The 27,166-nt window shown below is 32.4% G+C and overlaps 2 protein-coding genes and 1 pseudogene across 2 annotated transcripts; all 3 read left to right on the plus strand.

Moving 5' to 3' along the window:
- Window positions 1–11,270: 11,270 nt before the first annotated feature.
- Window positions 11,271–13,176, plus strand: LOC114755011 (organic cation/carnitine transporter 3-like). Its single transcript, XM_028943881.1, has one exon. It carries the CDS (start codon window positions 11,289–11,291, stop codon window positions 12,807–12,809), a length of 1,521 nt encoding a protein of 506 aa, XP_028799714.1. The 5' UTR covers window positions 11,271–11,288; the 3' UTR covers window positions 12,810–13,176.
- Window positions 13,177–18,007: 4,831 nt separating this feature from the next.
- Window positions 18,008–19,519, plus strand: LOC114755047 (organic cation/carnitine transporter 3-like; annotated as a pseudogene).
- Window positions 19,520–25,014: 5,495 nt separating this feature from the next.
- Window positions 25,015–26,487, plus strand: LOC114755014 (organic cation/carnitine transporter 2-like). Its single transcript, XM_028943884.1, has one exon. The coding sequence runs from the start codon at window positions 25,108–25,110 to the stop codon at window positions 26,485–26,487; it is 1,380 nt and encodes a 459-aa protein (XP_028799717.1). The 5' UTR covers window positions 25,015–25,107.
- Window positions 26,488–27,166: the final 679 nt, after the last annotated feature.

The raw sequence follows: 27,166 nt of genomic DNA on the forward strand, positions 1-27,166 counted from the left end.
TGGTGATCATGATTATGATGTGTCATTATGAAAATTGTTGATTATGCATATAAATGTGTCATTTTGAACCCTGTGCATCTATTTTGGGTGGGGAAAGGAGATAATTGGAGTTATTGAGATTGATATACTTGCCACGTGGTATTAGCCTCCATACGGAGCTCTATGGTTGGCTGCTATTATTGTCCCACTAGTTCTTCGAGGGACTGCGACACCCCACTAGTTCTTCGAGGGGGGACCCATGGTCCACCGAGTGCTCTGTGGTCTTTGGCCGGTCCACATCATTCGTGTGGTGAGCTTGTCAGAGTTGCCAGTCAAATGGAAAGAACTTAGCCCATGGGTCCAGTCGGCGGAAATAAGGAGGATATAAGGATGGATTTGGGTTCAGGAATTGCATATGACATGGAATATTCATTGATATTTATATCTTTTAAATATATGACAAGTGCGTTATCTCTTTTGAAATATATAAATTGCATGACATGAGAGTGGTGGAAATATTTGTCTTATATGATTATTGTGAGCTTAAATGCTAAATAAATGTTTATCAATAATTATTAACTCTGTGTATCCCACCTGACACCTTGCTAGCCCATGCTAGGGTGTGTGATAGGTAGGGATTTAGTTACTGAGATGTTGCCTCATCCCTATTGTTTAACATTTTTCAGGTGAAAGCTTTAAAGGAGGGACGTCAGGGAAGGCTCAGGAGGAGTAAAGCTACATTAGCAACTTGTAGTGTCTCCTCGGTTTATGAGCTATGTTGTATTCTGTATATTGCCACCTTAGGATAAATTGTTTTTAATTGATTCATGCATTATTATTTCTTATGTTCTTTGAGTGTACTATTGTGGTATGTGTGCTGATAGGTGGCCAAAGGCCTAGGATCGCATATTTGCATGTGATTTGTTTATGAATTTATTATAAAGTATGAATTAAGATTTAATTCTTAACATTTTGATTTATGAGCTATATTATATGTTGTATTATAACTATATTAGATAAGATTAATCCTTTCTTATATAGTTTGTATTTGAATGAGTTAAGAAAAATTCTTTTATCCGTGATAGGATGTATGATTGGGTGTTGCTCTTTTCTATCACGGATAACAATATTATATAATTAGTTAGTGTAGATGATTATGATATAATTTGAGTTTGTATTTAGCATATTTTGGTTATAAAATGTTATTTCTTAAAGTTACTATGAAAAAGTTAAGTTTATCTGTTTATTTAGGGAGGTTGTTTCAAAATAGTGCAACATGGAGTCTATTGACATGGGATCTGGTTTCTTTGTGGTTTAATTTTCTAACATTTCATATTACGAACAGGCTCTCATAGGTGGCCCGTAGCTTCTGTATGATCATTACATAGCTGTCCAACCGTGGAAGCTGGACTTCAACCCGAATATGTGATCCTCAAGGAGGGTTCATCGACTTGTTACATGGAAACCTGCATTGTGGGGTATGTCAAGTTCAATGTCAATGGTTCCTACGTTCCTACTACGAATATGTCTGTGTGGTGGTCTAGCTTGTAACCATAATGGAGAAGTCTTATCTGGTTTTCTCTTCAACATCAGAAGAGGTAGTAGCTTCCAAGCTGAGGTCTAGGCCGTTATGATAGGCTTGCGTGGAGCCTGGGAAATGCAATGGAAGAAGGTGGTGGTGGAAACCGATTGCTTGGAAGTGGTCGAAACTATTATTAATGGCTGGAGTGAGGACCACCCTGATAACAACCTCCTTATGGGGATTTGTGATTGGTTAGAGAAGGACTGGGAAGCTAGTATTGAGTGGTGTCACCGAGAAGTCAACCAAGCCGCGAATTGCCTGGCGAAGATAGCTTTGAAGGTCGCTGAAGGACTCATCTGCTTTAGTTCCCCTCCAGATTTTTTGCAAAATAATCTGCATGCTGATGTAAACACTTGTTGAAGCGTTGTGCCTTCTTTCCATAAAAAACAAAGGCGGTGCCAATTTCCAATGTGAAGTTCAACCAAGAATCTGAGATAACACCCTCGGATGCTTCTTTTGTCTACTTTTTTCCTTTTTTGAGAAAATTGCTTTGTCTACTTTTATTTTTCCTTTTTTATTTAGTTCGCTGTTTTTTTTAATAATGTGATAATTTAAATTAAATGCTTCAAATCACATGTTGGCAGAAAACCATACTTGCTGGCCGAAAAAAATTATTGAGTTATACTCCTCTAGTCCTATTTATAATATAAGGAGAGTTTTTTTTTAAAATCTTTAATGTAGTTATCTCGTTAAATTTATTATATAAATAAATAAATTTTATCTCTAATTCTGTAAACTGTCATTTGTTTTGAAAAGTACATATATATATATGTATTAAACGAAGATAAAATTTAAAAATTATTAAATTTTACGATAGAATTAATAAGATTTAAATTTTTTGTTTCAATAAAATATATTGGAAGCGTCCCATAAATTTAGAAAGTTATTCACTTATTATTATTTTTAATTTTATTTTTATTCCAAATTACTAAGAGGGGATTTAATTAATTCTAATTCACTATTTCTTCATTCATTGCTCTTTGAATGCCACCTGTTTTCCACTCTCTTTAATACAAATAAAGTTAAGAGCATTTAAATTTCAAGACAAACTTAACAAGTTAACTACTCCATATTAATTATGATGAGATATCTTAGTTGAAGATCATTTATAATAAGTAATCAATGGATGTACTCCTCTAGTCTTATTTATAGAGCAGAGAGATAAGATAATTTTTGGTCATATTTATAGGGTATTGAGAGAAATTTTTTGTATAGATGTACAATTTTATCTTTTATTTATTATTGTGTTGACTTTGTTTACATGAGATATAACATATATTAAATAAGAATAAAGTTAGAAAGTTACTAAATTTTAAATGAGAGTTAATGAAGTTTAAAATTTTTCTTGGTGTGTGTGGAATATGCTAGAAGTGCTTTATAAATAGGACAAGAGGATTATTGTTTATTATTAATAAGCTACGGACCGTACAATGTGGGTCCAATTTGCAGCCATTTGCGCAATTTGCAAATACTATTTGGTATCAATATTAAATTATAATTTTAAAAAACAATCTAAAATTGACAACTACATATAATAATGTATCATGCATATATAATATCTTTTATCTTCAAGAAAAGCATCTCCTTTCCGATAACTATACCTGTTGATGCTGATTCAGCAATGAAGTCTTTTTTTTTTTTTGTAATGAAATTTAATTTTACTTTTTGTTTGCAGTTTCGCCTTCAGTCTGATCAAATAAGTTATTACGTAACAGTACATATCTTTAAAATATTATTAAGAAAATTAATAAAATACAGGTCAACTTAGCTTATTAAATCATTTTTCAGATGCCCATAATCAAATTGATTTACCTTGCTCCATGAAAAATTCTTGTTCATCAATTTAATGAAAATGAAAAATGTTTAAGGAAAACAACATTTTTAATAAAACTCTGCAAAACTTTAAACAATGCCCGTAAAATTTGTCATTATCTTTAAGAAAAAAACAACCTCTCATCAAAAGTTTAATTATTAAAAGCAACTAGTGAATCCTTAAACAAAAATATTTTTTTAAAAAATTCATATTAATAATGGACAAAACTTACGTCCAGGACATTACATCCATTCCATCCAGTTCTCCAATTAACACGTGCCACTTGGATTCATTAAACACCTCATCATTTAACACTGTTTCTCTTCCTCATCGCGGTCAACCGACAACCAGTCGCGACCCCAAATCGCCTGCCCCTAATAAATCCTTTGACATAAGATGGTGTTTCATGAGCCACTGACAGCTCCATTCCCATTCATGAGTCACTGACAAATCAAATTAAAAAAGGGTGGTTCACTACCTTTTTGGTACAATACAGTGCTTCGCTTCTCTCTGTTAACAAATCCAAAGTGGGTGGCTGGAATAAATCTCTTGCTTGCTTTTATTTTTAAATTCATCAACAGCTTATGCAAAGACAGCAATCAAGATTCTCATTCTATGAGCAAAACACCTCGTTACATTAACAAAGTTTAAAACAAGATTGACAGCTACAGTGTTTGCCGTCGATGTTGCCGTGACCCTCTTATGTTGTGTTTGCCATCGAAGCACACAGGAATCAACAAAAACAATGGAGGAGTGATGGGCAAATGTGGTGGTGATAATGGTGGGATTATTTGGCGAGGGTTTGGCCTACCATCACCTGCTTCCTCATCAAACAACCTCCATCCCACATTCCAAGAATGGAGCTCCCTCCCCATCTCCGTTCACAAGTGGCGATCGTGAAGATATGACGACGGCCAGTGAAAATGATGCACAATTTGGGCCAGGGATTCCTTTTTATTAGCAGGAAATTTATTCATTTTGATAGTTGAAGAAGACGAGTGACTAGGGATTGCAACTGGTTGATGGCGATGAGGTAAAGAAACAGTGTTAAGTGATGAGGTGTTTAATGAATCCACGTTGCACATGTTAATTGGAGAACTGGATGAACTGTATATAAGACTTGTTTGAAATAGCTTGGAAGTAACTTTTTAATCGTAATTTACGAAATACAAAATAAATATGTAAAAAAAATTTTGTCTTTACTTACGTGAAACGTACGTATAAGTAATTTTAATTGTAATAACAAACAAGGTCATAATGTAGCGGATGTAAGTTTTGTCCTAATATATTTATTGAATCCAACTAATTTTAATTAATTAATTATTTTTTGCCAAACAACTAGTTTTAATTTATTTGTTAGTATTGATAAATTAATTATTCAGTATACATGGACCCCATTACCTAATAAGTTTAAATGAAAACGTCATTATTTTGCCCTTCTTCTTTTTTGCCATTTATTTTTCCCTTCTATACAATTGAACTTTATAAGTAATTGATTCATTATAATTAATATAGCACTGACTTTTGTTAAGAACATATTTGAAACTCTAAAAATTCTTTACCTATTTAAATATTATAACCATCTTGACGTATATAGTTAAACTAAGTTGGCAAAAAAATTATATATTGTAATCTTTGTAGTATAAATTAAATTTTGTGTATAAAAAGCGACTATAAATTATGTTTACTTCATACTACAAATGTTAAAAATTAAATTGCAATAATTTACTTAGGAATTAAAAAGGCAACTTTTAACTTGTGCTGATATGAGTTGGGATAAAATACTCATTATTTTAACCTCACATTTTGAACCATACAGTCTTTTGCTCTGTTAAAAAATAATTAAGTATTATTTATTTACTCACATTCTATATAAATTTCTGGCGGAAATTTAATTTTATCATAGTCAGGTGTATTTCTTTTGCAAATCTCTTTTATTATTATAAAACTTCTAAGTTTTAACAATGCACCTTGCGAGATCCAAATTTTCATCACTGTCTTTACTGACGCCCAACCCCCACCGTCCTCCCCCGCCCACCACGGCGGCTTGTCTTACTATTCCATCATCTCGGAGTGGAACTTAAATCTTGAGGACGACCCCATGCTTACGGGTCTTCCATCCTCCTCCTTCTTGATCGGCAGCCTTGTCGGCGGTTTTGCCCTATCCACTCTTGCTGATACGCCCTTGGGCCCCAAGAACATGCTCTTCTATTCTTGTCTCTTCATTGCTCGCAGCATATTCTCCAAACCTTTGGGTTTATTCTTGTCTCAGCTTTCTCTCCGGTTTTGGTAGGGCCACCATCAATGCCTCCACCCTCGTCCTTACCTATGAGCTTGTCGGAAAGCAATGGCGAGGCCAGGTGGGTGTCATGGGATTCTAGTGCTTCACTCTTGGCTTCCTCTCACTCCCGGCCATAATCTTTTTTTTAATGAGTTTGATGGGTCAACTATAATCTTTTTTTAATAAAACAATTGTTGAATGAGAAAATGACAAATAAAGAAGCTATAAAATATAATATTTCAAATCAAGTATTTAAGAGTTGAAAATGACAAATAAAAAGTCGTGTCTGATATGATATTTTGTATTTATAGTTAAATAACTAAAATATCCTTATATCAAAAAGTTTATTAACAAGTTCTGAACTAATAATAATAAGTATTAAATAACAAATAATAAAAAATATATTGACAGTGAAAAGTTATTTATTAACAAATTATTAACTAGTAATGACAAGTTTGAGCAGCCAATGATAAGAAATATGTTGACAATAACAAGTTTGATAGCTTTTCTTTTCAAATCTAATATAAGGACATTTTAGTCATTTAACTATATTTGCAAGATATATACTAGATCATGCACCACTTCCTTCTCTGTTATTATCAACTCTTAGGTGTTTGAATTGGGAAATTATAATTTCAGGATTTTTTTTCTAAAATTTTTCCTTGTTGAGTTGTCTATTACATTAATTTTTTTATAAAAGTGTTATTAAATTATAGGTGAAAAGAGATTAGTAGGAGAAAAAAGAACCTACATTTAAAATTTTAAATCAAAGTTGGCAATAGAGGTTGTGTTTGAAAACTCAGAAAAACACGTAAAAAAAAAAACTTTCACACAAGTAAAAACAAAACTCATCTCACATATTTGTTAAACTTCATAAAATTACTCAATCGTATCAAGGTATGGCTGAGAAACTACTAAATTATAAATAAGTTAAGAGTAAAAGATTAATTTTCTCATATATTTATTATATCATTTAAAAATGTATTTAATAGTTTTGAAAAATGAAGAATAGATCACTTCATCACTTCGCTTTTAATCGAGTTTATATAAAAAGCGCATACTTTACTCAAAAAATAATCAATTTGCATAACCGGTAAGCCCATTAATTTTAGAGAAAATTACAATTAGGTCCCATATAAGGGAATTAAATACAAAAAGATTTCTTGAAATCATGAAATTATTCTAAAATCTCAAGGGACTTTTTTGTAATAAATTTTGTTTGTTTAATTACCAAATTACCCTTCTTCTTTTTTGTAAGTTTGCATTGACAACTGAAAGAGCAGTAGTTGACAACCTAGGGTGCAAGGATTGACAACTATCGTGGCTAGTTTGACAACTTAGGATGTGATATGCTGAGAAAATGTGTTGTCAAACTAGCCGCGATAGTTGTCAATCTTTACACTCTAAGTTGTCAACCACTGCTCTATCAGTTGTCAATGCAAACTTACCAAAAAAAAGAAGAAGGGTAATTTGGTAATTAAACAAATAAAATGGTCTCTTGGGGCTTCAGAATAATTTATGATTTTAAGAGACTTTTTTGTATTTAATTCCCTTAGGGTGGGACCTAATTGCAATTCTCCCTTAATTTTAACATCCACTGAATTGAAGTATTAAAACGCCAAATCATTGTTTGGTAGAGAAAGTCCTAAAACCAGCGCGTCGCCAGTTTCCCTTGTGAAACTGAAGCCAACCTCAGCCAATTGTTTTTTAATTATTATGATAAATCATCACTTAGTCATATTTATCAACAATGCCTCCCACTACTTTGGACAATCAAATCAATACCAATCAATCAATATAAATTATCAAATATGTAGAAAAATTACACTATTCTTAAATCATGAATAACATAATTATCTTTTAACTATAACTTTCGAGTTATACTATTTTATATTCTTCTTGCAAGATTCAAATTTTTAAATCGGTTTAATTGTTTCTATGAGATACATTTTGAGGTTGTTTGAACATTAATTACTTTATCACTTATCCTCTTATAAATAGGGGCATATCAGGGAAAAATATTTTTGTACATATTTAATGCTTTTAACAAATGTTAATAATTTTTAAAACCATAAAATTTGATTATTTGAATCTTATAGAAAAGAATTGGAGGGAGTATAATAGCGTGACTTCTTGGACCGTGTTTTCCCAGGGAGTGAACTGTTTCCTGTTATAATTTGATATATGAAGAAGGAAAATTCAGACTAAAAATTATGATAATAAACATTTAAAAATTTGATTAGTGGCTTCACCATTACAAGTTTACAACTTAACAAGAGTAATAATTATAACGTTTAAAAAATATGTTAAATTATATAAAATTTTCCTAAATTTAAAACCACATGCAAATTTTTTTTTAATTTTTAAAACTTAAAGTCTGTATATATGGGGCAACGGTTTGGTTGGTGATCCTGCGTGCAAAAATATTCCTGTGTTCACGAAAAAGGCTGTTTTGTTTATACGATTGCGTATGGGACCCTTAGATTCCTCTATCATACATTATTAGTTCAATTTGGGCTTCTCCGCGTAACATCCAGGATAATTACTAATTATAGCATGAACCACAATTTACTCTCCTAATCATAGTTATTTGTTTCTTTCACCGATAGGGTTAAATCTAATAGAAAAGATTAGTCCCACATAACACAATGAATCAAGATTTGCTTGTTTTGACCCACAACAGTTCAAAATAGAATTGTTTGAAATAATAAAAAAAATAATTAATATGTAAGTTTTTATAGTTTCAACCACTTTTAATCATGTCCTTATAATTTTTTTTATTAGGTCCTTATAATTTCACATGTTTTTTATCAAGTCTTATAATTTTTTTTATTAGGTCCTTATTGTTTTACCTTATTTTTAATTAGATCCTTGTAGTTTTTATTCTTTAATCTATAAATAATAAATTATTATTATAATCTTATGTTAATATTCTTTTAAATCTTTAGTTAAACATATATATTATTTATTTTTCAATTCCAATTTTTATAATTATAATAATAAAATTTTCTAAATTAGAATATAATTATAAACAATTTATGATTAAATATAATTTATTTTTCTGATTAATTATTAATTACTAAATGATTATATTAATTATTTTGTCTAATTATATAATTATTAATTTAAAAATAAAATTAATTTTAAAGAATAAAGTTAATAAATAATTCTTTTAAAACTACAAAAGACCTAATTAAAAAATAAGTGAAATTATAAGGACCTAATAAAGAAAAGTAAAAAGACCTAATTAAAAATTCGTGAAAGTAAAAAGATCTGATAAAATTTTTTTATATAAAATTAATTAAAAATCAGATAAAATTATAAGGATCCAGAAAATAATTATCCCCCGATAAAAAAATACTGAACCTATGCGTGAGAAAAACAAATATACCCAATTGGGAGTTTTATATGAAGGATATTGTTTATTAGTGACATAGTCAGATTTGTAGCCGTTTGTGCAATTTGCGAATATATTTTGGTTTCAATATAATATAATTTCAAAAACAGCTAAAATTGAGTCAATTATACTACTATCCCTGATCCCATGCGTATTAATTCTAATTGAGGTGACCATGACATACATGAAACGTGAGAGAGGAAATTCTTTTAATTAAAAATATTTTACATATATAAGTATCTTATTAAATTTGTATGTAAATATATAATCTTATCCCATTTTTATTGGTCTGTATGTGTGGGTTGTTACTTTTTTTAAGTGATTAATTAAATACTGATAAAATATTGATAAGTCATTAAATCTTACGACATAACTACTGGGATTTAATATTTTTTAATTTTTGGTGAAACATCGTGCCTATTAATATTTTAAATGCCAAAAGAATGTCCTTTCTTTTTTTCGCATTTTTTATGTAAAGTTACTCATAATTAGGCTATTGCATCCTTGTTTTAATAAAATAAAATAAATTCTTATAAGATTAATGTAGATATGAATTTTTCATATAAATTATTGACTTAAAAACTTTTTCTTAAAAGTGGTCATTTAATGCATTTTAATTAAAGTTTACCGTTAGTCTTTGTTTGAAAGTGTTTTATAAATGTGATCATATGCTTGTTAAACCAAAGTTATTATTGATCGGGAAAATATAGAGTATAAATGTAATTTTATCCATAATATTATTTTTGAGTTGTGCCCAACATTTTTATTGGTGCAATTTTACTCATTTTCTGTGCAGTTTTACATATGATATTTTTTATAAAAAAATTATGGGTAAAACTGTGCTACTAAAAATATTAGATGCACTTGAGAATCAAAATTAAGAGTAAAACTGCACATTTAGCAAAAAAATATAATATAAAGAAAAATAAGTTTTTTTTTAAATAAACAGCGAGGCGAGCAATGGTCTTGCATTTTGTTTTTAAAAAAAATTCAGAGAGAGAAGAAGTGGCTTATGATTTTTCTAGAATTATTTGCAGGACGCCCACGTGGATCACAATTAAACTTGGAACTAGCTAACTGGGAGCTACTGTAAGAGTTTTTTTTTTTCCCCAAATAATAAATTGAGTGAGACCTTTAATTGTCCAGTGCCTTTTGCTGTGCATAGACCCATAACCATATATAATGCTATTTCTTTCGCCAATCCCTTTATACATTAATCATCCTTTTCATATCACATCAGACTTAAATTTTAGGGAAAATTACAAAAAAAATCTTAGAATTATAAAAACACAAATAGGGATATTTGACAACTTTACTTTGAGTTTTGACAATAATAATATGTCATGAAGTTGTCAAAATCAAGGTGAAGTTGTCAATGGTCCTTATCTGCATTTTTACAAGGGAAAATTATATTGGAGGCACCTATACTTTTTTTCAATTTTCAATTTGGTACCTATGTGTTTTTTTCTTAACTAAATCTTTATTTTTTTCTCTATTAACATCATTAATCCTTATGTAGAGACTAAAAATATCAATAGAACAAAGTTATAAGAGCTAATGTTGCTAAAAAGATAAAATTAAATGTTTAATTAAAAGAAAAAAAACACATAGATACCAAATTAAAAATGAAGAGAAAGTATAAGTACCTTCAATGTGGTTTTCTATTTTTACAATTCTAAAGTTTTTTTTATAATTTCTCCTAAATTTTAAATCACGATTTTTTTAATCAATTTATCCTCATTCGTGTTTCTCGATCGTTCTCGATCGTTCCAAGCCTTTCTAGATCTCAGTGCGGCCCTCAGCCCAAAGGAAAGTTCTCTAGAGGCTTCCAGTCATTCGTTAAGCTTTTTATTTATGGGTAAAGTATATTTGCCGTCTTTTAAATTTACACAAAATTTCATTTTAAATTTTTGAATTTAAAAAAATGAAATTTTAGTTTTCTTATTCATAAATCATTAAATAAAAACTGGTGATATCAAACCCTTAAATATTAATAAAATATTATTAAATTTTAACATATTAATTTTAATTTTTAAAATAATCATAATTATTATAAAAAAATCATCATTAAAGAATTATAGCTAAAAGACTAAAAACTAAATGCATCTTTTAGTCTTTATTTCTTTATTTTACAAAAATGTCATGTTTGCATACTGGAATGCACATATAAGCAACGTTATGCTCGTTAAGCCTCTCAATCTCGGATCAAAATTTCCTGGAGCTCACATCGAGATTAATGGCGGATTTAAATTCCACACCTCTTCTTTCTCAATCCAGATCCACCGATGAATCTGAACTTCCACGGCCAGCAGGGAGCCGCCTTCCATCTCCAGGATCCACAATCGAACGTTGCCTATCAGAATTCAATCTCTCCCAGTTCCTCCAAGCCCTTCTCGTCTCCTTCGCTTGGATCTTCGATGCGCAGCAAACTTTCATCACCGTCTTCACCGACGCCCAACCCCCAACGTCATCCCCAGCCCGCCACGGCGGCTCGTCGTACTCCTCCATCATCTTGGAGTGGGGCTTAAATCCAGAGGACCCCATACTTACGGGCCTCCCGGCCTCCTCCTTCTTCATGGGCTGCCTCATCGGCGGGCTTGCCCTGTCTACTCTCGCTGATACGTCCTTGGGCCGCAAGAACATGCTGTTCTATTCTTGTCTTGTGATGTCTCTCTCTTCATTCTTCGCCTCCTTTTCTCCCAACCTTTGGGTCTATTCTTGTCTCAAGTTTCTCTCTGGTTTTGGCAGAGCCACCATAGGTACCTCTGCCCTCGTCCTCGCCACTGAGGTCGTCGGAAAGCGGTGGCGCGGCCAGGTGGGTGTCATGGGATTCTTCTGCTTCACTTTCGGCTTTCTCTCACTCCCGGCCATGGCATACTTAAACCGAAACTCCTCGTGGAGAAACCTCTATAAATACACATCCATCCCAACAATATTCTATTGTGTGTTAGTAAAATTCCTCGTAAGGGAATCTCCTAGGTGGCTTCTTGTACGAGGAATGAAAGAGGAAGCCGTTAATACGCTACGATGCATCGCATCCATATCTCAAAGCTCATTAAATTTAGCCGTTTCTAAAGTGTCTGAGGCTGAGGAAAGTTCAAATGATAATATGAATTTATACTCAGCACTGAAGGTTTTGATGCAGAGAAAGTGGGCATCAAGAAGGATCTTCGCTGTTATGTTGATGGGTTTTGGTATTGGGGTTGTTTATTATGGGATGCCACTAGGTCTTGGAACGCTGTCGTTTGATCTGTATTTGAGTGTGGCGTTCAACGCTTTATCTGAGCTGCCATCTTCTCTGTTAACCTTCATATTGATTGGCAAGTTCAAGAGAAGAAGTGCTATTTGGGTATTCACCATCATGAGTGGGATTTTCAGTCTCTTGTCGGTGATGGAGTTTGGGAAAACATGGATGGAGCTGGAAATTGGATTTGAGTCGGTGTCGTTTTTCTGTGCTTGCACTGCCTTTAATATATACTTGTTATATACGACGGAGCTATTCCCGACATGCGTACGGAACTCGGCGTTGGCGATGGCTAGGCAGGCATTGGTGCTGGGTGGGGCGGTCAGTCCGGTGCTGGTTGCTGCGGGGAGGAGGCAGAGGTTCTGGTGCTACGGGGTGTTTGGAATCGTCATAGGGCTGAGTGGTGTGTTCGTAGTGCTTTTGCCAGAGACGAAAGGCAGAGCACTTTGTGATACAATGGAGGAGGAGGAGGAGGAAGGCAAACAGAGAATCAGCTCAGCCATGTTGGCCTAAATCTTAATTATATTAATAAGAAACACTTGAATTGAAGTTGGCATCCAGCGAAAAAAGAAAACGCTTTTTTAAGTTGTGACGAGGTATGCCTCTAGTTGTGATGTTGGTGCCTCTTCTCTGCTTAAATATATATATTTATATATATATATGGTGTATCCGATCCATTCGCTGTGATGAATTTAGACGGTGAGTTGGTAGATTGGAAGAGGAGAAAGATTATTTTCGTAAGTTACTGCAAAAACGCATTGGAAGGTTTGGTTATGGTAAGAGGAATCTTGCCATTATGCGTTACTTGCAGCGAAACAGAGCCGTCATTTGTGGCTGGCGTAAGGCCTGCAAATATTATTTGACTGTCTATACCTATTAATGATTTTTTCTTTTTTATTTTTAGCGAATAACGTTGTGGCAAAATCAGGATGATCCATTCCATTGGCTTTGGTAGCCAATGCCGTTCTGTTCACGCTTAACGATGCTATCACGTAACAAACGACAATCCAATAAGCACTTGGAAGAAATGGGTGTGGTACTTCACCTCTCTTCTCTCTCTCTCTCTCTCAACAAAAATTAAATGGAACGAAAAATAAAAAATATCATTAATAACTATTTAAGTCACTTATATTTAAGAAAAAATTATCATAAGGTCTTAAGGAAAGAATTTAATTACCAGAAGGTTTCCAATTGAGTAATGTAAATTAGTTATCACTTTCTATATTAGAACTTGTCATTTTATGTTTATGTTTATCAATTAGCAAGAGACTTTAGAACAATCAAATCTCCTTTTTAGATTTCATTACAATTCTCGCTGTATTTAAAAGTTAAACTCGAACACTACTAGAATGAACGTAAAATAGATGGAGATCAGAATGTAAAAGTAAAAACAGGCTAGATTAAGTCAGGTTTTGTTTTTAACAGACTAGAACCGCCTAGTAACAAGTCAACTCAAGTTTGACTTGTAGCTTGTCATAGGCTTTATTTGCAGCCTAATTTTAATTTGATCTGAACCTGTTAAAAATATTTGTAATTTTAAAATTTTCAAAATACATAATAAAAAAATACATGAATTAGCAAAAAAGAAAAATATACATACTACATAATAATTTTTTTAATATTTATTTTTATTTAAATTGTAATATCATAAGTATTATTTTAAATCTTAACTATAATTAATGTTATTAAAAATAAGTTATAATTATATGTTAAGATGAAAAATAAAACTAGATATAAATATAAAATTAAAATTAAAATTATGACAAATAAAAAGACCAGATCAGATCTCACAGATTTAACACGCGTCTAAAGAAACCTCAAATTTGAACCGTTAGATAAATAGGCTTTAAAAAAGTCATAAACCTATTTCTATCTTGAAGACTAGACCAAGTACTGTTCAAGCCGAAAGTCCTTCACTCATCCTGATTCCTGGCCAATTTTCACCCCACTGTAGTGGTAGAGGATAAAGACAAGGCTGTCAGTACATCACGATGCCTCACACGACCGCAGCATTGTCTCCACTCTCCAAGGACATTGAATCATCTCTGTAAACTGTCTGACAAAGACAGATGATATAAGCTCATATGATATATTATTATTATTATATTATTATTATGCAATTTAAATCATATGCAAATAGCCAAATATATTAGTACCGGACTCAAAATCTCATTTAAATGTGACGGATTAGCTAGGGGACCACCCACTGGCTGGCGCTGAATATTTTAGTGCAGAAGCAATGGGCTTCGAGAAGAATCTTAGCTGTTACCGTCAATGGATTGTGTGACTGGCGTGGCTTACTTCATTCTGGAAGGCGCCATGGCCACTGAGTCTCAAAACGCTGTCGTTTAGCCTCTACTTTAGAATGATGAGACAATGTTCATATGATTAGTTTAGTTGAACTGAACAGTAATTTAAAATCAATAAAAATTTATGGCAAATTTAGTACTTATAACTCTTTTTATTAGTATATATAAATTAGTTATAAATTATTTTTTCAGTAAAATTATAAATTGTTTATACTATTTCATGTCATAATTATAAAATCCCGTTTATAGTTTATAAATGATATCTTATAAATAAGATTGGAACTAGTATTTGAGATTAGTTGGGAGCGTTTGGGAGAGAAAGTGCAGCATGAAACAAAAGGCGTTGCCAGTTTCCAATGTGAAGCCCACCAAGAGACAACCCTCTGCCAGATTTACAATTTACAATATGAAGAGAGTATTTTTTTTAATCTTTCGTACAAATTATCTCATTAAATTTATTACATAAATAAATAAATAAACTTTATTTCTAATTGTGCAAACTATTATTTGTTTTGAAAAGCACATGTATATATGCATGTAGCAAACGAAGATAAAATTTAAAAGTTATTAAATTTTAAGATAGAATTAGTAAGATTTAAATTTTTTGTTTAATAAAATATATTTCAAGCGTCCTATAAATTTAGATTGTTATTAATTATCGTTTTAATTTTATTCTTATTTCAAACTACTAAGAGGGAATTTAATTTAATAAATTCACTATTTCTTCATTGCCCCTTGAATGCGATCTGTTTTCCACTCTCCTTAATACGAGTAAAGTTAAGAGTATTTAAATTTTAAGACACATAGTTTGTAGCCATTTGCGCAATTTGCAAATATTTTGTGTCAATATTAAATTATAATGTTAAGAAAATCTAAAATTGACAACTACATATAATAATATACCATACACAACATCTTTTATCTTCAGAAAAGCACTCCTTTCCGATAACTATACCTGTTGATGCTGATTCAGCAATGAATCCTGTTTTTTTTTTTCCCCTTATTTTCACTGTAATTAAACTTAATTTTACTTTTTGTTTGCAGTTTAGCCTTCAGTTTGATCAAACGAGTAATTGCGTGCCAATACATATCTTAAAAGTATTATTAAGAAAATTAATAAAATACAGGTCAGCTTATTAAATCATTTTTCAGATGCCCATAATCAAAGTGATTTACCTCGCTCCATACAAAGTAGTGTTGGTTTTTTGTTCATCAATTTAATGAAAATGTTTAATGTTTAATGTTCTGTTTAGTTGGAGGGTTGTTGAGAGGAGGGGAGGGGAGGTGATAAGTGTGTTCGGTTGGAAAAAATAAAAAAGAGGGGAGGGAAGAAATTTGTCTTTTAGTGTTCCCCTCCCCTCCTCATGCTCCTCTCCAAATTTGGGATTTTTTGGAAGGAAAAAAAAATATTATGTCTAATATTGATCAAACTACCCATACTAACTTTTTAATATTCTAAGTTTGTCAATCTTATTAAAAATCTTTTTTTCACTTCTTTCTCTTTTTAGCCACTAATAATATTTGATAATAATATAATATTATAATTATATAATATATACATATCATATATATTAATATGTGCATATCATAACATGTGTGTATTATAATTATATATCATAGCATGTGTGTATTATAATCTTAGATAACATGTATATATATTAATATATACATATCATAACTTGCGTCCTATAATTATATAATTATATAATATATACATATCATATATATTAATACATATATTTATAAAATTAATGAGATAGAATGTTAACTTTTTATCATATCTTCTAATTTTTTTTAGTTTTATCTTTTTTTTATCACGTGTAAGTGAGGTAATTAGTTTTTTTTAAAATAATAATAAATTAAGAAATAACAATTTTGATATAAATATTGTAATAAAAAATAAATCAATCTAAATATAGAGATAAGGGCATATTTGTTAATTTATAATTATTTCTCCTTCCCTCCTCTTATGAACCAAACAAGAAATCTCCCATCTCTTTCCTTCCCCTCCAACTAAACAAAATCATGACCTCCCCTCCCCTCCCCTCCCTTTAATTAACTCCCATCCGTTGAACCAAACAAGGAAAATGACATCTATAACAAAACTCTGCAAATCTTTAAAGATTACCCGTAAAATTTCTTGTTATCTTATTTATAAAAATAAAACACCCTCTCATCAACCGTAGTTATTCAAATTGTTCATTATTAATTAAATTAATTATTAAAAGTAACTAGTGAATCATTAAATAAAAATATTTTTAAAAAGAAATTAATATTGATAATATATTTATTGAATCCAACTAATTTTAATTTTTTTTTTGCCAACCAACTAGTTTTAATTTATTTATTGGTATTGATAAATTAATTATTCAGTATACTTGGACCCCATTACTTAATAAGTTTAAATGAGAATACATGGGCCCAACCATTACATAAACTATTTATTATTTGTTTTATTATTTTTCCCTTCTTCTTTTTGTGCCATTTATTTTGCCCTTCTATGCAATTGAACTTTATAAGTAATTGATTCATTATAATTACTATAGCATTGACTTTTGTTAAGGACGTATTTGAAACTCTACAAATTCTTTACATACTTAAATATTATAACTATCTTGTAACTTATATTTTTAGTCCACCATCAACCAAAAGAAGAAGAAGAAATAAATCCTATGTATATATATGGTTCAACTAAGTTGGCAAAAAAAATTATATATTGTAATCTTTGTATTATAAATTATGTGTATGAAAAAAACGACTCTAAATTATGCTTACTTCATACTAAAAATTTTAAAAATTAAATTGCAATAACTTACTTGGGCATTAAAAAAACAACTTTTTAACTTGGGCTAATATGAGTTGAGATAAAATACTCATTATTTTAACCTGACATTTTGAACCATACAGTCTTTTGCTCTGTTAAAAAATAATTAAATTTAATTTTATCATAATCAGGGTCTATTTCTTTTGCAAATCTCTTTTATTATTATAAAACTTCTAAGTTTTAACAATGCATCTTGCGAGATCCACACTAATTATGAAAGTTGAAACTATTTTGTACTTCTTTCGGTTGGCATAATGTAGAAATAAAAGTAAAAATTTAATCTTCCAAATATTACATCAAATTTAATTTTAAATCATACACTATAAAACGTGTCTTATAAGGTTTTTGGTCCGCACTCATTCATGTTCTCGCTCGTTCCGTGCCTTTCAGAATCTCTATACGGTCCCATAGCCCCAAGGAAAAATCTCTGTATCAGGCCCCCAATGATTCATTAACCTTTTTTATGGAAAAAAAACAAATAGAGAAGACAGTTTTGCTGCCGAGCATGCATACATATATGGCAACCTTCTTCTTCGGACCGTTCAGATCAAAAGTTCTTCGAACTCACTTCCAGATTAATGGCGAATTCACGTTCAACACCTCTTCTTTCCCAATCCAAATCTACCGATGAATCTGAAGTTCCACAGCCTGAGAATCACCTTCCATCTCTGGGCTCCGCAATGGAACGTTGCTTATCAGGATTCACCCATTCCCAATTCTTCCAAGCCCTTCTCATTTCCTTCGCTTGGATTTTCGATGCCCACCAAATTTTCATCACTGTCTTTACCGACGCCCAACCCCCTCCTTCCTTCCCTGCCCACCACGGCGGCTCCTCTTATTCTTCCATCATCTCGGGGTGGAACTTAAATCCGGAGGAAGACCCCATACTTACGGGCCTCCCATCCTGCTCCTTCTTCATCGGAAGCCTCGTTGGCGGTTTTGCACTATCCACTCTCGCTGATACGTCCTTGGGCCGCAAGAACATGCTCTTCTACTCTTGTCTCTTCATGTCCCTCTCTTCATTGCCCTCAGCCTACTCTCCAAACCTTTGGGTCTATTCTTGTCTCCGGTTTCTCTCTGGTTTTGGTAGAGCCACCATCAGTACCTCCGCCCTCGTCCTCGCCTACGAGCTTGTCGGAAAGCAGTGGCGAGGCGAGGTGGGTGTCATGGGATTCTTGTGCTTCACTCTTGGCTTCCTCTCACTCCCGGCCATGGCATACTTAAACCGAAACTCCTCATGGAGAAACCTCTATAAATACACATCCATCCCAACAATATTATACTGTGTGTTAGTAAAACTCCTCGTACGCGAATCTCCTAGGTGGCTCCTCTTAAGAGGAAGGAAAGAGGAAGCCATCGATACACTAAGATGCATCGCATCAATATCTCAAAGCTCATTGAATTTAGCCATTTGTGAAGTGTTTGAGACCGAGGAAAGTTCGGATGATAACATGAATTTATACTCGGCACTGAAGGTTTTGAGGCAATGGGCTTAAAGAAGGATCTTAGCTGTTATGTTGGTGGGTTTTGGCATTGGCGCGGTTTATTACGGAATGCCACTCGGTCTCGGAACGCTGTCGTTTGATCTGTATCTGAGTGTGACGTTCAACGCTTTATCTGAGCTACCATCGTCTCTTTTAACCTTGGTATTGATGGGCAAGTTCAACAGAAGAAGTGCTATTTGGGTATTCACCATCATGAGTGGGATTTTCAGTCTCTTATCGGTGATGGAGTTAGGTAAAACATGGATAAAGTTGGAAATTGGGTTTGAGTTGGTGTCGCTTTTCAGCGCTTGCACTGCGCTTAATATATACTCGTTATATGCGACGGAGCTGTTCCCGACGTGCGTGGGGAACTCGGCGTTGGCGATGGCTAGGCAGGCGGTGGTGATGGGCGCCGCAGTTAGTCCGGTGCTGGTTGCGGCGGGGAGGAGGCAGAGGTTTTGGTGCTTCGGGGTGTTGGGATTGATGATATGGTTGAGTGGATTGTTTGCAGTGTTCTTGCCAGAGACAAAAGGGAGAGCACTGTGTGATACAATGGAGGAGGAGGAAGAAGGCAAACACAGACCCAGTTCAGACATATTGGCATAAATCTCAATTAATGAAACACTTGAAGTTGGTACCCAGGAAAAAAAAAAGGCTTTATACGTTGTAATTAGGTAGTAGCTCTATGTTCATTTTGGTGTCTGTTTTCTGCTAAAAAAATCTGGTAATCTATGTGCTTTGATGAAATTGCACTGTGTGTGGTAGTGTGGAAAAAGAGTAACGAAATAAGATGAGAAGAAAGAGTTTTAAAGGAGCATGGTTTTAATAAGTTACGAGCAGGATTCTTGTAATTTAACATAAAAAGCATTATATTGGAGGCATCCTACCGCTTTTGTTGTTTTTGTCAAGCATAGATTTTGATTTATTCTAAGCTGTTTTCAAACACAGCATTCTCTTTGTCATTAAATTAAGGACTAAAATTTGCTCAGGAATTCCTTTGTTTGGAGTAGTGGGAATGAATTCATTTCTAAATATATGACTAACTTTTTCTCTTTTTGGTGAAAAGTGACCAATCTATCAGAATTCAGAAAGGCCACACACACACACACAGAGTTAAAAGGAAGAGCACGCGGATAATTAGTATATCAGAATCAGGTACGTTGTTTCAGATTTAGTAGTTAGTGTTGGAATTAATGCTTTGAGCAGGACTTTATATAGCAAATTTTGGAGATCTAATTTTTGGTATATATTTTCAGAAACTAAATGGCACAATATATATATATATATATATATATATTCACAAATCACAAGATATACAGATAATCAATTTCAGTTCGAAAGCTAACAATGCTTTGATGTTCTGAAGAATCAACCAATATGAATAGAGTAACTCATACAAATCTTAGACATATCCCATAAAATTGGAAGGATACAACCAATGGGGATTGGTTGGGTTTAGTTAAAAAAAAAAAAAAATCCCTTACAACGTAATAAATCAATATTCAAACTCTTACTGAAAGAAAAGTCAACATTTAGTGTTAGGAAGTGCTTCAGATAGAATTACATTCATTTGGAAAGATAGAATACAAAATCCTGATTGGTTGGTGGAATCTTAATATTGGAGGTCTTAATGGCGGTGGCTTGTTTGACGAAGATGAGGATACACATGGAAGGCAAGCTGTAGCCAAGGACTCATAGTCAAAGATAATAAATAAATTGTCACGTTGCATGTTATGAGACTTTGATGACCTGGCTCTTCTACTATCAAGTAATGCTAAAATTAATAGAAAAAAAAGTTACTTACATTAAATTTTTTTATATTTTTTATGTCAAATTCTTCAGTAACACATAACTATCTTTTTTTTTTCATATGGGTTTATAATTTAATGATAATATTTTCAAAATAGAAAATATATCCATATATGATTAGAAAACTTGATATGATAAATATAAAAAGCTTAACCTAGGTATTGTCCAAATTAATATAAAATTAAATTTTGTGGTAAAGTGTAACTCAAGTGGCCTCTTTAAGAATCAATTATTTAGCTACTTGAATGAAAATTTCTTTAAAAAGAAATAAGGGTTTAATGACAAAATTAATTAAGGAAAATCTAAATTAAAATTGTATGACTAACTCGAGTTAAATCTGAAGCACACTGCAATCAATCACAAACCAATCACCTAAACTTAACTTCACTCATCCACAAAATTAATTGAGTTCATTTAACTTTATTTTTCTCGTTTTACTCTGATTACAGCCTAGGTCATGATTTGTGAATGGTCACACCAAGAAAAATAGTTCTCCATTACTGAAAATGCAAGAAACCAACAAGAAAAATATGAAGAAGGGGACGTACGCCGTGGTATAAAGCGCCCCCAAACTTTTAGATGACATTAAAAGAACAAATTAAATTTACTTTTTGGTGGGTTGAATTTTCAAGCTCAACTTATATTGTCGGCTTTTGATTATTTTAGCAAAGTGATGGAAAAATTTGAATCAATTAAAGGAAATCTTGCTCAATCGTGAATTTGAAAGTTATAGAAATTATTGACAATACATTTATGTCCTCGACGAATATCATACTTTTGAGATTCACAATATTTTGAAAAACTATTACCGTGATTTTGTTATTATAAAGCATAAAATAAACCAATTAAAATCTAAATATATACGATAATCAATCAAATTCTACAATCAAACTCAATAATCCTTGTAATTGAAAAATAATTATATGAAACTAATTATGACAATTGATCCACTAACAGAATTAATCGATATGGTCAACAACAGAGAAAGAATGAGACACGGATTTTCGACATCTTTTTGTCTCTCATATAAATAAAGACACGTATAATATAATATTTCATTTAAATATGATGAGTTAAAGTATATTTTTAGTCTTTTGATTTTATATAAAATTTTAATTTAGTCTCTTAACTTTAAAAAAATATTTTTAATATTTTAGACATAAAACTACTAATAAAAAATATGATATTGTGATTTTGAATGTTGATAAAACATTTTTAAATACTAACATATTAAGTTTAATTTTTAAAATAATCATAATTGTTATAAAAATCATAATTTAAAATTAACAATTTTAAAGTTAAAAAATTAAAAACATACTTTTTAAATTTAAGAAACAAAACTGAAATTTTATATAAAGTTAAAAAAACTAAATATACGCTTTCTTCAATATGATATCATATATTGATTCAACACGTATATTCAGATCTTCAATAATTTATTACAAAATAATTTCTGGGATGATAGCCGCACCCTAATTAATTGCCGAGACATCAAATCTTTAATCCGTAAATCATCGTTATGACTAATAAATATTAAGAGAATATTCTTGGCCTCGAAGAAATTAGTGATCATGGCCCTATATATATACGATACAAAACATCGATATTGCTTGGCATTCAAACGCAGTAGCTAGGGCTATACAGAGCAAGATGGAAAGCTCAAAGATAAGTCTATTTTGTGCTGTCTCTTTTCTCTTCGTCTCCCTTGTGGCCAGCGATCGTCTAATCCTCTCGAGCGTCGTTCCTTCTGGTTCTTCTAACCCTGAACAAGCTTTTCAGAAACCGTCTTCTTCTGTTTCAGCCATCTATGGTCCTTATGTCAACTATGGCATGAAGAGGCTTGTTCCTTCAGGTTTAATTAAATTCTGATATGAACATTAAATTTTGCAAATCTCTCACTAAGCTCATGAACTATATGAAGTGCTAGAGACACACACACTAGCCTTTGTTGTTCATTTTTCTATGTTAACTTATGATCAAAGTGTTGTTTTTTTTTTTTTTTCCTTTTAAGAGACTCGTTTTGTTGGTGCAGGTCCAAATCAGGAGAAATCACCTGAATCGCCACATTCAAACATGAACTATAACATGAAGAGGCTCGTTCCTTCAGGTTTAAATTCTGACATGAACATTAAATTTTGCAAATCTCTTAGTAAGCTAATAAACTATACGAAGTGACAGACACACACACGAGTCTTTGTTATTCATTTTTCTATGTGAACTTATGATCAAAGTGTTGTTTTTTTTTAAGAGACTTGTTTTGTTGGTGCAGGTCCAAATCAAGAGAAATCACCTGAGTCGCCACATTCAAACATGAACTATAACATGAAGAGGCTTGTTCCTTCAGGTTTAAATTCTGACGTGAACATTAAATTTTGCAAATCTCTTAGTAAGCTAATAAACTATACGAAGTGACAGACACACACACGAGTCTTTGTTATTCATTTTTCTATGTGAACTTATGATCAAAGTGTTGTTTTTTTTTAAGAGACTTGTTTTGTTGGTGCAGGTCCAAATCAAGAGAAATCACCTGAATCGCCACATTCAAACATGAACTGTAACATGAAGAGGCTTGTTCCTTCAGGTTTAAATTCTGAAATGAATATTAAATTTTGCGAATCTCTCATGAAGTGCTACACACGCTAGTCTTTGTTATTTATTTTTCTATGTTAACTTATGATCAAAGTATTGTTTTTTCTTAAGAGACTTGTTTTGTTGGTGCAGGTCCGAATAATGAGAAATCACCTGAATCGCCACATTCAAACGTGAACTATAACATGCAGAGGCTTGTTCCTTCGGGTCCCAATCCCTTGCACGATGGCATTGTTCCACTTCCTACTAATAAGGGATCGATGAATTGATGAGAAGAGGCTTGTTCGTTTCAGTCTGAATTCTGAAAAGTTGCTCTGATTTCTTTAATATACTAGTGCATGTTTTGGAGCTCCATTTTGAGGGGGTTTTTTTTTTGGTTTTTGTTTTGTTTTTATTTCTAGAGAAAATTATGTTTAATTTCTCATTGAACTTAATTATTATCTGAATAGTCAAGGAGAGCAGCATTATTTTTTTTTTTGTTTCGACATTACTCGTAATTATGTTTTTTCTTTGTGGAAATCAAGCGTTATGCGTTTGTATATATTGGCCAATAGTATGGTGCACACGACTATAAGTGTTGAAATATTTATCAGCTTTGTTTATTTTAGAAGTAAAATTAAGATGGATTTTGGTCGTTTATAGCCAGTGTGAACTTAAGTATGGAGCTAATTGCAATGCTTAGTACATTTTGCTCATCATAACCAACTATATTATATATGAATATAATTAATAAACTAAACACTTTTTTGTTACCGAAAAAATTATTGTAATTAAAAATAAATAACAAATGATAAGTAAGAATTAACAGCAACTTTCTGATTAATTATATGTATATATCAAAAATAAAATTGATGTAATAATATGTACGATATAGCTAGTGCCACGTGGTTCATTTAATATGATGCTTCAACCTTTGCTGATTGCCACGTGGTTCATTGAATATGACCAGTTGCCAAGTCATTGATGCAAGGAGTAATACCGGATTACCTTGAAAAATTAAGAAAGTGTTTGGATATAATTAAAAATACTTTTTAAAAACATTTTTTTTTGTAAATGAGATGAATTCGTCCATATATTTACTTCATATATCATGAAATTATTTTTAAAATTATAATTTAATTTTCATTCAAGTACCCCCAAGATAAAATTGGGGAATTGAGATTAGGATCTAAGATTTCAAAGGAAAAAAAAGTGTTATAATAAGTTATACATACTGGGCCCAATTCGTCCAATCCATGATGGGCCGGCTGACCCACATCATGGACACGACGTCCTCTTTTTCCATTTTGCCGGCTGCTGTTTTTTTTAAAATATATGCATAAATGCTACTTTTTTTTTTTCAATTTAAAATTTGAATGTGGATAAATACCTTTTGTATAGCTGTACAAAAAGACCTTTTCAGTTCAACAAAAGGTGTTTTGTTTTTGTCTCTTCACTTGAAACAAGATGGGTTCGTCTCTTTGATTTCTTCTTAAGTCGATTGATTTAAAATATTTAAATCAGTATTAATTTTACATTAATATATCACTTCAAGGCCTCTTTTTATCACTCACTCTAATTCATTAAGATTTTGGTTTCATTCTTTCTCCTCCATCTCCAGGTATATAATTAAGAGTTTAACTCTATCAAAACAACAAAACGTCACAGAAATGGCAGAGCCAAACCAAACTTTACCTGTATCTGATTTAGAAAGGAGGGAAGCTTCATCACAGCCATCTTTGGACGATATAATAGAAATAAGCCTTGGAAGCTTTGGTTGGACTCAACTCCTTCAATCTCTCCTTGTGTCCTTCTCAATGTTCTTCGATGCACAACAATCATTCATCAGTATCTTCACTGATGCTCACCCTTCAGAAGCTTCTGATATCTGCAAGATTCCAAGATCTTCTTCGTGGGCTTGGGATGGTCTCTCCCCTAAGACAATCATATCCCAGTGGCATCTTGAATGTGCCAGTTCCTTCATTACAGGCTTACCTCAATCTTCCTTCTTCATGGGTTGCTTGCTTGCTGGCTTTCTTCTTGCCTCGTCCGCTGATTCATCCCTTGGCAGGAAGAACCTGCTCTTTCTCTCTTGTTTAACCATGTCGATTGTTTCAAGCATCATTGTGTTTTCCCCCAACGTCTGGGTCTACTCAGCTTTCAAGTTTCTGATTGGGTTTTGCCGCTCATCGATCGGAACTTGTTCTCTGGTTTTGCTGACAGAAAGAGTTCAAAAAGAGTGGAGATTTCGAGTTGGTGTCCTCGAGTATATTTGGTTCACATTAGGGTTTATGTCCTTGCCTGGTATAGCTTATGTTCACAGACATTCGTCATGGAAGTCTCTTTACCTGTGGACTTCAATTCCTGGAATTTTCTACTCCCTTTTCGCTTACATTTTTGTCACAGAGTCTCCAAGGTGGCTTCTCATGCGAGGTCGAGAAAAAGAAGCCATGGCTATGCTCAAAGGAATCACTCCTGATTCAACAGAAGAACATGGCGGAACCATAACTTCAAGTCAATTAGCAGAACTTGCTCAACAACAAAGTAGTGCTTCTTCAACTTCTTCCAACCCCTACTCATCGATTAGAGAACTTTATGAGAAAACTTGGGCTCTTAAACGATTATTAGCAGTTATGGTGCTTGGCTTTGGGATTGGAATGGTGTATTTTGGCATTCCTTTGAACATGGGAAACTTAGGCTTCAACATATATCTGAGTACTTTCTTTAATGCTTTACTGGACATACCAGCTTTCATAGCCACTTACTTGTTGGATAATTGCAGGAGAAAGCCTTCAATTCTGGGCTTCTGTATAGCAACTGGGATTAGTTGTTTGATTTGTGGTGTGATCACTACAAATGATGAGATTCTTCGCAAAATGAAACTAGGGCTTGCTTTGATCTCATTCTTCAGTGTTGGGACAGCTTTTAATATGTTTCTGATATACGTAATAGAGCTATTCCCTACATGTGTGAGGAATATTGCAACATCAATGGCGAGGCAGGCCATTGTGTTTGGAGCCATATTCAGCCCATTTTTGATATCAGAAGGAAGGAAAAATGACTTGTTCTCTTATGGCGTGTTTGGGGTGGTTATATTATGTAGTGCTTCTTGTATTCTACAGTTGTTTGAAACCACAGGACTTACTCTCTCTGATACTATGGATCAACAGGAGAGGAAAGAAAGCAGAAATGTATAAGCACACACACACACTTACACATATGTGTGTGTGTGTGAAGCAGAAGCTATATATATTGTCAATATTATATATATATATATATATATATTGAATAATAGTCTTCTTGGATCAGCCTGGAGCACCAAATGTTTTTGAATGGCTTCTTAATTCTCAGATAAATTATCTGAAGAAGGAAAGTTTATAAATGAGGCCACGTGTATGCAGAAATAAGGAACAAATGAATATTCAAAAGGATAATGCAAGGAATTAAGGTCTGTTGTATCTCATATGGGCTTTGTCGCTGGCGTAGTTATCTCATATGGGCTTGTAGCTGGTGTAGTTTTTCTTGGGCTGGGTTGTATTGGGCCAGTCTAATGGATTAACTTTAGCCCAAACGTTTTTGAATTTCTCAGTCACTAAAATCACATATTAATGAAATCAGTACCAAACCCAACAGTTGGTAGATATAACAATAATGTGATTATGTGGGCTGAAGTTTTTTTCTGTATGAAAATTAAATAGTGGGTTAATATTTTTAGGAACCACATTAATTGCCAAGATATGATGTCATTGTTTTCCAAATCAAGTTAATCCGCAACAGACATACATATTGTATTTTGACAACATTAAATAGAAAATATCTTTGATTAGCCTGTAAAACCAAAATAATATAAGTTGGAAATTAACTGTTTTGTGAATG

Source organism: Neltuma alba, unplaced genomic scaffold (assembly GCF_004799145.2).
Source record: "Neltuma alba isolate B1F8T4 unplaced genomic scaffold, ASM479914v2 tig00010229_pilon, whole genome shotgun sequence".
NCBI lineage: Eukaryota > Viridiplantae > Streptophyta > Magnoliopsida > Fabales > Fabaceae > Neltuma > Neltuma alba.